The sequence below is a fragment of the Amblyomma mixtum genome, chromosome 1, assembly GCF_055824585.1.
Source record: "Amblyomma mixtum isolate Tamu chromosome 1, ASM5582458v1, whole genome shotgun sequence".
Classification (NCBI taxonomy): Eukaryota; Metazoa; Arthropoda; class Arachnida; order Ixodida; family Ixodidae; genus Amblyomma; species Amblyomma mixtum.
In genome coordinates, this window is record NC_143012.1 from 65,381,102 (window position 1) to 65,393,501 (window position 12,400).

General features: G+C 46.4%; 1 protein-coding gene across 3 annotated transcripts in view; it reads right to left on the reverse strand.

Moving 5' to 3' along the window:
* The window catches only part of LOC149366546 (uncharacterized), an 85,997-nt gene that overhangs the window by 3,411 nt on the left and 70,186 nt on the right, over nt 1–12,400 (reverse strand). Inside the window, exons 7-8 of one of the 3 annotated variants that reach the window (XM_089551380.1) lie at nt 10,713–10,847; nt 694–919 (exon numbers count right to left, since the gene is read on the reverse strand). In XM_089551380.1, coding sequence (XP_089407506.1) covers nt 905–919; nt 10,713–10,847 — 150 coding nt within the window. In that variant the 3' untranslated portion in view covers nt 694–904. Of the gene's footprint in view, nt 1–693; nt 920–6,995; nt 7,254–10,712; nt 10,848–12,400 lie in introns of those variants that run through there. The other 2 variants (XM_089551378.1, XM_089551379.1) reach the window with 2 other exon arrangements.

The following is a 12,400-nucleotide window of genomic DNA, read 5'->3' on the forward strand; positions in this document are numbered from 1 at the left end:
ATGACATCACACTTTGGGTAACCAAAGGATGCGAAGGCTACATAGAAGACACACTCCAAGCAGCAGTGGACATCATTGAGGCATGCGCATGGGAATCTGGCCTCACTTGTTCTGAGCAAAAATCTGAACTCTTCGTGATCCGTCGTAAACAAAGAGGTAGGCGTACCACGACATCCCCCCCCGCAAATAAACGTCTATGTTAATGGACGATCTGTCAAAGAGGTACAGACCATGAGAATACTGGGGTTGTATTTACAAACAAATGGAAAGAATACTGACACACTCACTAAGCTAAAACGCACGGTAGAAGCGACGGCGCGATTAATCCGCCGCATAGCTAACCGCAGACAAGGGGTGAGGGAAAGAGATTTATGCCGCCTAGTGCAGGCCTTTGCGCTAAGCAGGATACTCTATGCCACCCCTTATCTCAAATTTTCGAAAGCAGAAGAGGACAAATTGGATAGCATGATACGGCAGGCCTATAAGGCTGCGTCAGGACTCCCACTAAATGCCTCAACCGAAAGGCTTATGAGGTTAGGAATACATAACACCTACAATGAACTGAAAGAAGCCCATTTAATGGCTCAAACAGCGCGATTAGCCAATTCCAGAACTGGCAGGAGTATTCTTACCAGGCTCGGAACTAACTTTCAACCTACGAATAACGATGCTAAAGTAGACTTACCCCGCGACTATAGGACAGCCTTACTAATCAAACCACTCCCCAAAAACATGCACCCCTTACACCATGAGGGTAGAAGACAAGCACGAGCCAAAGCCTTACATAAGAAATACAGACAGTGCGCTGCAACACTTTATGTAGATGCGGCAGAATACAAAAATGCCAATGCCTTTGCAATTGTGGTTGTGAACGAGAATGGTGACCACATCGTCTCGGCGACCATCAAAACGAAATCCTCTGAAACGGCAGAAGAGGCGGCTATAGCCCTCGCCCTAGCACATACCCAAGGGAGCATCATCCTCAGCGATTCCAAAATGGGTATCAATAATTTCGCTAAAGGGCGAATTACAAACACCTCCCTTAGAATCCTTAACGCAACCAAATTCTCACCAAATTATTCCGAATTGATATGGGTCCCAGCCCATTCGGGGAATCCGGGGAACGAGGCAGCCCACAATAAAGCCCGAGGTTTCGTCGACCGGGCAGTGGATGAGTCTGGCTCCCTGAATTTCACGAAGGACTCAATGATCACATATCATGATCTCACCAATCATTTTAAATTAGAGAGGAGAATTTTCCCCCCTCCAGACAAAAGACTTACTAAAGAGCAAGAGGTTACGTGGCGTCGTCTACAGACGAGATTGATACGCACCCCATCACTCCTCGCGCACATTTATCCAGATCTTTACAACCCAAACTGCAAACACTGTGGCCAACGTGCTACCTACGATCACATCCTGTGGGACTGCAAAATAGAGCCACCTCCGGGTGATCGTTACAGCTCCTTCTCTCGAGCGGTGAGAGACCGTGCTGGCTAGCTCTGACCCCAGAACGCAAGTTTTGGCGGTGGAGTGGGCTGACAAAGTCGTCGAGGGCTATGTACTCTCGACCACTTAACGCGACCTCTTGCCAAGCTCTTCCCGGCGAATAAAATGTTTTACAATCAAAGCCGAGATAATTCTTTTTCTCGATTGTCTTTGAAAGGCTGTTTGCGAGACAGTGGTCAGCAGTGTGTTTCTTGCAGTGCGTTGCCTGTTTACATGCTGCAGTGTGTTTGTTTACTGACAAGCGCTAATTCGTGCACTCGGTTGTTTTCCATTTACAGGTGCATCATCTACCTAGATGAAACCTGGGTCAACGCAGGGCACACTAAAGAATACGTCTGGCAGTACTAAACAGTGAAATAATCTCAGGATGCCTTCCTGAAAGGCTTAACAACGGGATTGCCTGCGCCTTCGGGCAAGGGGGCCCGTTTGATCCTTGTACATGCTGGGAGCAGTGCAACACGATTCGTGGAAGATGCTGCTGACTCTTCAGAGCAAAAAAGGGAAACCACGCTGACTACCACTCTAAGATGGTTGGCAACTAATTTGAGAAGTGGTTCATCGAGAAGCTTTTGCCAAACATTCCGGCCAATAGCATTATCGTCATGGACAATGCTCCATATCAGCGTGGCTCTTGAAAAGGCACCTACCAAGTCAACACGCAAAGCTGATATTCAGCTTTGGCTCACAAAGAAAGGTGTTCCGTGGTCACAGGGGACATGGTGAGGGCAGAACTGCTGGAGCTTTCTCAAAAGATAAACACACCCAGCGTTGTGTACCGCATCGACGCCCTGGCGGCTACCCATGGCCACGAAGTGCTTCGTTTACCACGATAACACTGCGAGTTCAATCCGATATAACTTGTTTGGAGCCAGGTGAAGGGATACATCGCAAGTCGCAACAAATGTTTCACTTTGGCTGAAGTGGAAAAGCTCCTGCCGGAAGCACTGGTGTCTGTAAACCAGGAAAACTGCAACAACTGTTGTGTTCATGTGGAACAAGTTGAGGCTGAAGCATGGCAACGCGATATGATTGTTGACGCTGAAACTGAACCGGTTACTTCAGCATTTCTGACTCGTGCAACTCCTCCTCTGATGAGTCGAGCACTGATTTCAGTGATGAAGACTTAAGTGGCTTCGAGGAACTTGTCTGACTTCGAATTGATTTGTAATAAACATGCTACTGAGGAAAAAGAGAGGACTAATCGGCATTCTGTGATCACCTTTGTGCGTGTGTGGGTGGAAATGTGAAATATGTGTGCATGCGGGTGGGTGTCTTGATCAGTCTACCGAGAAAACTGTATCACTTCCGTCAAATAATTGCATCATTGCAATTCACTGCATCAAATTGTATCGGGCAGTAGTAACTTGTAGTGTAGGTGGTGAGGTGGTCGTGTTAATAGTGTCTGTAGAGAAGTAGAATTTTTAAGAGAGTGCAAATAGTACTTTTTCCAATTAGAATATGAATAGTGGTACACGTCGACAATGTGTGCAGTTCTTGGAAGATTCATTGCAGAAAAATATGGTGGAGCTTAATCAAGCGTTGTGTCAATTATTCGAAAAGTATCTGAAAATTTGAGAGCAAATTGGATTCATTTAAAATAATTTTGAATATGTACTGTTTGATTCGTTCGACTAAGTGAACAAAAATTTATTCAAAGTGCTGTCCAAAAATTCCGAACATTCACACACTCTTAGGAATGGGCCTCATTTTGTGTCACACACTCTTAGGAATGGGCCTCATTTTGTGTGAGAGGGTTGGGAATGGTATGTATGGGTATCTGATCTTCATGTCCTGAAAAGGCAGTCCTGGTTTGGTGCTGTCTTGCATTACTGTCCAAAAAACGTTGTTACTGTCAATCTCTGGTCGTTTTGACACGTTATGCACTACCAGTGTTGAGGTAGACAGGTAGCCAGTACTGTTAATTGTCCTTAATTTTTTTGGGGTGGGAATGATTTCAAGCTGGCTCCTGCTCAGTTCAGTGTGAATTTATTTCGAGTCATGTCTTTGTGAGTACATTGGTCAGGTTTTCGTTTTATGAAATAGTGTTATTGGATGGCTGCACATTTTTTTCCTTCAATTTTGGAGCACTTGACCGATTGTGTGTTGGTGTACCTCCACTGCACGTGTCCTTTAATTTGTATGCACTGTGATCCGTGCCACTGGCTGTTTCCAGAATGAACCATTTCTCGCAAACACTGTGGGGTCAACATTCTTTATTGTCTTGTCTCATTTATTGTTTACTCTTTCGAAATATTTTTTCCCAGTGTTGTATAACTGTTTCTGCATTCTTACTTGACGCTCCCACAGCTTGAAACTTTTTACCTGGCTGCATGAAGATCCTGCCTGAGCAGCTTCTGCTCTTCTAGGAGAGCAGGGAAATCTAGACAAGCTGACTTGCCTCTGTATTGCCTTCATATACATTTGAGCACAGACAACAAATCTAACTCTTGAGGCAGTACTATATTCTGTCACTGTGTGGTGTTAAAAATAATTTGACACATCAGTTTAAATATACTGCTCCTTTGCCGCCAAGTTGTAGAGCTCTCTTCAATGACAAAGAAAACCGCACTTTGCTTAAGAACGAAAAAGATATTAACAAAAACAAAAGAATTGCAGATATGCACAAGAATGTTACAGACATACAGTCAGAAAATAGGCGATTAAGAAGTCAACAATACGTTTTCTGCGCTCCTGTATGAGAAACCAGCATTCTAAATTAACAGACATTTTACTTCTGGAGTTTGCGATCAGTAAAAATAATTACTCTTGCCAAGTCCTGTGGCCTACTCTACCGCACAGTTCCAAAGTCGGCCCCAGACTCTTTTGCCAAAGGCTAAATCAGCCGCTAACCGGGATGCACGGAACAATTCATAACATGCCAGGTACCTTAAGAGAGGCCCACAAAAGAGTAAGTCCCTCGGTAACGGCGAAATCGAAAGTTGCAGACGGCCACTTGTTAATGGGGCCTCGGCGGAGCGCTCACCACTGTGCTAATTAAACCCGACGAATGAACGTCATCATTCGAACAAATCTCTCGCTTGCATCTAAAAAGTATAGTCACAATGGTGCAGAATCGGGAAGAAAACCGCCACTGCTGACCGACTGTGCGAGCTCATTGGATTGGTTTGGTTTATTGGGGTTTAACGTCCCAAAGCAACTCAGGCTATGATGGACGCCGTAGTGAAGGTCTCCGGAAATTTCGACCACCTGGGGTTCTTTAACGTGCACTGACATCGCACAGCACACAGGCCTCTAAAATTTTGCCTTCATCGAAATTCAGCCGCCGCAGCCGGGATCGAACCCGCGTCTTTCGGGTCAGCAGCCGAGCGCCGTAACCACTGAGGCACCGCGGCGGGGCGCGAGCTCATTGACAACGAATTTCAGACAGCTCACATTAAAGGGTCAGCCTACTCACCGAGATGAGTGTATAAATAATGGCATATTCTGGTAGTTGGCACCCTATAACATCAATAACGAAGGAACTGCTCCCGGTTTAGGCAGGAATTTATATTTTATTTCGGTGTTAAAAGTCGCGTAAAAATGCATGGTGGCGACCCCAAACGTTCATTTTGTTCAAGAAGGTGGTAGTCTTTTTTTGTAGAAGCATAAGTGAACATACTACGTACCATTTGTATGCCCCAATGTCAGAGAAACGCACGTTTTGTTCTATTAAACTGTAGAAGGCGTACTGCTCGCTTTTTCTGTAAATCACATGAATATTTATAGTTACACGTACGCAAAACGCAGGCACATTCCCACTTTCAGTTCAGCGTATGCTAGCAGAGACGCAAAAATAAACTCAGCCATAGTGGCGCCATCTGGTTGACAGGACGAGAACCATTGCTGTAAACAAATCGACTCTCCACTTAAGCCTAGGAGCGGCAGAATCGTCTCTCTAATTATTAAAATAAAGCAAAATTATCTCTTATATGTTTTCTTATAGGCGAGATGAGACGATGCGAAACACCGGTGCCCCATTTATGGCCAGTGAACGCACTGAAAAAGGCAGCAACAACGAGAATTCAGTCCGAAGCGAGAGGTCCGGCTTCGACGGGCACCGCCATGTTTGTCGCCGCGCGGCGGAAATCCAGATGGTTGCCAGATGAGACTACCATCTCATACAGATGTGCTCCCACATCAATAAATTCTATTTTAAAATGTTCTACCGCACTTCTTGGCCCCACAGCTGGCTAAGCGGAAATTTGAGTAAAGAGCTATCGGTTGCCGCAAAGAAAATATGGTCGATAAAATTCAGTAGACTGACCCTTTAACGCGGTATGCATCAATTGAACAGATGCATGCAGTTCATTTCAGAACACGGCATAATATTCAAGCGATTCTGAACAAAACGAGTTTTCTCATTCAAGTCACGTGAAATGCAACTTGCGATAAAAAAAAATGTGCAAAATAAAAGTTTCACTATGCGGGATTTGAACCGACGCACCCGCATTGCCTGTCGACTCTCCGGAGCGACGCGTTAGACCACATGGCCACAGAACAGCGAGGAATGATACACTTCTTTTTTGCGGACTACTTCCGTAGCCTTCACAGCGTTGCACTTGATGTATGAAACGGAGGATATGTCGCGTGACCTTGTGGCGTCATCACAACCTCCCTATCGGGTTATGAGCAAAGTGACCATAGTGGTAAGCGACAGTTAAAATATTGGTCAAGAGTGGTTGCTCTTCCAGGTGGCAGCAGCTGTCATCGCAGGACAGCGGCACATCGCTTAACTGCTACACCACAGCGCCACGAGTTGTACGAGGCCTCTCGGGGATCTATTAATGTAAAATAGAGTGTTACCAATTCCGCACAAAATAGGCATTAGCCCATTAACTCTACTGCCGTATAGCCTTAACGTGGAGCTTAATTGGTTTCGGTGGCTGTTGGCTTCAGTAATGTATGTCATAACGTGCACATCTTTCCTATTCACTTGTATGCTTAATAGTTTAACGAGGGCCTCAAATCTGGCAGCCTTAATGCCATAGGTAGCGTAAGAGGGTTCTTTCACAGCTTCCTCCCTCACCGTTAGACCATGTTCCTACGTGGCACTAGCTTTAATACAGGGCGTACTACGTCCGCCGCTATGGACAAGGGTCGCGCTGGTGAACTGTCTCAAAGTTCGGTTACAGTACTAAATACCCCCGAAAGCAGCAGATTGGACACCCTGCGCCGTAGCTGAGTTGGTAGCGCACCGGACGCGAAATGCGGAGGTCGTGGATTCGGATGTTGTTGTTGTTGTTAGCCTTTAAAAAGGAAAAAAAAACTACAAATTAATCACAGCTTCACGCAACGCCACCTCTTCTAGTACGCTGTAGCAAGCGTGTATTGCGGATAAATCCTTCCTTTCATGCACATTCGCATATTTAAAGAAAAAAAAACAACTATAGAATCTTGCGAAACTGCAGCGCCCAAACATGAGCCCCATATTCAAGGCGGATGAATTGACAGAATTGCGAAGCGTCTCGCCATGAGCAACCGGAAGCCTTTTCTCTTTTTTTTTTTTGCGGGTGTCACGCAGTTCAGCCTCTGTAGAAAACACGCTGTGCTGCTCTTCGGGGCCTTTTGGAGGCGACGATAACGTGGCGTTACGGGACGCGGAACTGCAGCAAGTTGTCTTTGACTCCCAGGATTCGCTCGAACGGCGCACCGCACACGCCAGTCGGGTCGTCCATCTCCACGTTGTACAACGCCAATCCGATCATATGCTTGGTTTGGTTCAGTTGACTCATCCTTCGCTGGCCCTGCGTTCCAAGAACGGCGTGGACAATGAAGGCGGCCGGTCAGTTCTCGGTGCATACGGAGGATTAAGCTCAGCTAAAACAAACTTTTTCGAGACAAAGTTGAAGTGCTTGGCAGCACGCGCGAAGTTACGGAGGTTAATATGGGGGGTTTGGGAACGCGATTACAGGGTCCCTGTGGATAACGCTTCGGCTTTGGCTTTGCAGCCAGCATGACGCACAGAGCACAGGCTAGGACGGGCACATCCGAAGCCAGAAATACTATTGGGGGCCCCAAAACAACGCCTCTAAAAAAAAAGAAAAATATGTGCCCAGAATATACCGCCTAAGTAAACACAGAAATGCGAAAAAAAAAGAAAGAGTAGAACTCTTGCAAAGACTTGAACGGAGGCCTAACGAGAAGACAATGCAATTTTCATGAAATTGGAGGTTTATGTTGTCTTTGTCAACAGCAGCTAGAAATTCGAAGCAGTACGATAGTTAAACCTAAGCAGGAAAGTCAGCAGAGTCCACGGCGCGAAGTCCCTGTAGTTGCTGGCTTGGCAGCCTAAGCTAATTCGACATTGCCTCAAGACGGGAAACTCCGATAAAGCCCACGATGTCACTGGCAGCGGTACCTTTACTGTTTCTCGAAGGATGCTACTTGAGCGCCGAGCGCAAAGCCTGGCGAAAACAACTGGCGCGGGTTATAGCTGCGTGCTGTTCAAGAAAGCACGGGGAAGCGATGGCCGTATAACCTCGACGCTGGCTGCCTTGCATGGAACCGAGCCCTCGTCACCAGTCGTACCATGTATTCTCTCCCATACCAGAACTTAACGCAACAGGACACCAACAAGATTAACATGCTGATTAGAAAAGCCTTCAAAATCGCCCTGGAACCCCCCCCCCCCCCCCCCCCCCCTAGGGATCTACCGTCTGGCTTGCTGCCATAAGGGGTTGAAACTCATTCCAAGAACGTACACAAGCTCACCTATCAAGCCAGTACGAAACACTATCACACAAACTGCAACAATGGTCCTCACATACCTGCGAATAACCACTCCAGCCTGAAGACAAGGCACAACCCCCATCCTCATGCACATCCTAGAACTCATCCACGTGGCTCCTATGCCAGGAAACATGCACCCAGACCTCAACCCGAATTATTGCCTTCAACAAAATCCGGCTGCTTCACTTTTTGTGGAAATATTAAGTTTGTTAACCCTGAAAAAGATGCATTTATTCGTGAGAGATGCGGATTTCAAATGAAATATTTTTCCCAGAATCCAATTCGAGAGAAATATGTACTTTACAATCGTTAATTGGAGGCGAATGGCAAGTGGTCAAGCCTTGAAGGTTCACCGAGACAAAAACATTGACGCCAACGCAGTTCCTTGGGAAAAAGACCTGTGGAGGCGATAGCAGTTTTTATAGCAGTTATTGCCCTGTGTGCCCGATTTCCCTAATTAAATCGAATTAACGACCGGCTCCCGCCTTATTTTTTGAATTCTGCCTCGTACGGTGGGCGGAGTCGACCAACGCGGGGAGTGCCTTTCAGCCAGCTCCGTGGAGGCTTTGCTTTCGCTTCATTTTGTTTTTTAGGTTTCCATGAATAAACAGTTTCATTTGCAGATAATATAACCGCAAAATAAGCCCGCAGAAATAAAAATACGCGCGGACTATTTGCTTCTACGGACTACTATGTATTACTCCGCCGATGGCAGAGCGGCAAGCCGCCACGGGACTGGGTGAAAGGCACTCCCAGCGTTGGTCGGCTCCGCCCACCGTACGAGGCAGAATTAAAAAAAAAAGGCGGGAGCCGGGCGTTAATTTGATTTAATTAGGGAAATCGGCCACACAGGGCAGTAAATCGAAGTTTCTAAGAATGCTCGGAACGTGTAGATTGAGTTCCCGCGGCAAAAAGACGAGTTCAGATTCCTCTTCAGTGCACCTTTAATGTCCTGAAGCGGCGTATCGGCTATGAGGGTCCGGAGTAATTGGTGTTCTTTAACGTGGGCTGGCATCATACAGCAACATAGCATAGTGGGCGAGTTGGTATTGCATCTTTAAGGAACGAAACAGCGCAACTAAAACGAAGGACCAAGAAAAAGAGAGACACGAACTGGTTTTTCTTGGTCCTTCGTTTTAGTTGCGCTGTTTCGTTCCTTAAAGATCATACAGCACACGGGCGTTTTTTGCAAACATCAAAATATGAAATCTAAGCGACGCCCCTAGCGTCTGTTTTCACAACTGAACCGCGGTGAGTCAAAAGATCCCTGAGGCTAAGCTGCGCCGCTGTTCACTTCTAAACGGTGATCGCAGGGTCCTTTCGGTCTTGACGTCACAAATTTGAATACAGTGGCGGGAAAGTGTTTACAGTGAAGGAGCTGTAGTCGGCGGAGGGCGGTAACCACGAGGAATAGGGTTACCATGGGAAGAGGAGGGGAGAGCGGAGGTATGCTGACGCTGGTTACTGGGGAAGGATGCGGAGGAGGGTTACCCTGGAAGGAGGTATGGCAGAGGAATGCGCACCCGGACAGTAGAGAGCTTGAGCTTACCGGAGGCGTAATAGCGGAAGCGTACACCGGTTTTGCGTACGCCTGTTGCTCACGCGCAGTAGTCTTACCAGGCTACGCATTTGCCACTGCCTATGCGCAGCTCCCTTACGTAAAACCGGTATGCGTATCTGCTAGTACGTCTCCGGTATGCCAAATCTCTGTAGTGGCTGCCACGGGAATAATCCGGACGTTCATTACCATAGAAGGAAAGGGTTTACCGAGATATGGGGAATGGTTAACCGGAAGGTGGTCATAAATGAGGAGGCGAAATGGGGTTACCTTGCAAGGAGCAGGGTACGGCGAAAGAGGAGGAATGTACAACCAGAGGATGGTTACCGAGCAAGGAGGTTTATAGATGGTTGCTGTGCCTAACCGTTACGTTAGTTGGTCACGAGAAGGGCTAATCGTTTGAACCAGGATAGTGTGATTCAGGTGTAAACATTTAGATTCGTTCCGGGATCCCTCCAATATCGGCCTCATTATAGACGTCGACAGTGCGTTCTTCAAAATGAAAGTAACAAGACGGACGATGCAAGGCGGCAAAATAAAAATAAAACGACGATTAGTACGATTCATGCGGCACAGTGTGCGTTAGCATTAGCGCTTACCCTGACGATGGCGGGTGGCGTGATCTACTCCCGCCAGCCTCCCTACTCCTCTACTGATTTGTGTCCGCCATTTCCCTCTTGCCACCCGCCACCTCCCTCCAACTCGTCGTCTCTCACTCTCTCCACTTCCTTCCTGCCCACTCCCTATTGCTCTCCCACTTTCTCAGCTTTTCCTCTCTTCACTGTGACTCCTCTCACCAAAGGCTTCGCTGCCGCAAAAGCCGGACATTTTTTTTTTGTCGCTAACAGAATCTTTAATGCTCACGCCTTGAAATGGATGCCGTATGAGGAGACCGCTCTGTGGTCTGAACACCTACCTTTACTATCATCTGTGTGGTGGTCTCGAACATCACGCACGTTGTGTTGAACCAGAATTGAAAAACAGTAGAGTTGTCCGGGTCCCGGCGGGTTGGCCATGTTTGACAGACGGAGTCGTTACGACAGCTGCATGCCTGAAACAAAAATAGAATTTACAAGCGATCACAAGATATGCTTCAAACAATGTGCAGAAGCAGTATTGACTGTACATTCCTCCTTTACGTTCATTGTCTTCACATTGATTCTTATTTTCATTTCAGAGTTGCTTTAACGTTCTTGTGTTTGCTACCCTGGTGTAGTGAATTAACTGCACATTTCTGCTTTACATTCATCACCTTCCCATTGAAACATTAAGTTTAGTTTCACCACAGCTTTAACGATCCTGTCCTTGCGAACAATCTGCGGTAGCAGTTTTCATTCCACATTCTTCATTTGCATTAATCACCTTTGCATTGAATCTTTAAGTTTGATTTTAATGTAGCAGTAACGTTCAAGTGCTTACAAATAATGTTCAACAGTCTAGCAGGGGAACAGTAGTTCGGAATTGGTAGCGAGGTGCTGGAAGTAAGGAGAGAATATGTCTACTTAGGGCATTTGGTGGCCGCTGATCCGGATGAAGATAAGTAAATAACTAGAAGAATAAGAATGGGGTGGAGTTCATATGGCAGGTTCTCTCAGATCATGAATGGCAGTTTACCAATATCCCTCAAGAGAAAAGTGTACAGCAACTGTATCTTACCGGTACTCACAAGGCTAACAAAGAGAGTTCAGCTTAAGTTAAGGACCGCGCAGCGAGATATGGAAAAAAATAATAGGTGCAACGTTAAAAGATTGGAAGCGGGCGGAGTGGGTCAGGGAACAAACAAGGGTTAATGTCATCTTGGTCGAAATCAAGAGGAAGAAATGGATTGGGCAGGGCATGTGATGCGAAGGCAAGGTAACCGCTAGTCCTTAAAGGGTTAGTCTACTCACCGAGATGAGTGTATAAATAATGGCATATTCTGGTAGTTGGCACCCTATACCATCAATAACGAGGGGTCTGCGCCCGGTTTAGGCAGGAATTTATATTCTATTTCAGCGTTAAAAGTCGCGTAAAAAAGCATGGTGGCGACCCCAAACGTTCATTTTGTTCGAGAAAGTGGTAGTCTTTTTTTGTAGAAGCATAAGTGAATATACTACGTACCATTTGTATGCCCCAATGTCAGAGAAACGCACGTTTTGTTCTAGTAAACTGTAGAAGGCGTACCGCTCCCTTTTTCTGTAAATCACATGAATATTTATAGTTACACGTACGCAAAACGCAGCCACATTCCCACTTTTAGTTCAGCGTATGCTAGCAGAGACGCAAAAATAAACTCAGCCTATAGTGGCGCCATCTGGTCGTCAGGACGGGAACCATTGCTGTAAACAAACCGACTCTCCACTTAAGCCTAGGAGCGGCAGAATCGTCACTCTAATTATTAAAATAAAGCAAATTTATCTCTTATATGTTTTCTTAGAGGCGAGATGAGACGAAGCGAAAGACAGGCGCCCCATTTATGGCCAGTGAACGCACTGGAAAAGGTAGCAACAACGAGAATTCAGTCCGAAGCGAGAGGTCCGGCTTCGACGGGCGCCGCCATGTTTGTCGCCGCTGGATGTATGTATGTATGTATGTATGTATGTATGTATGTATGTATGTATGTAT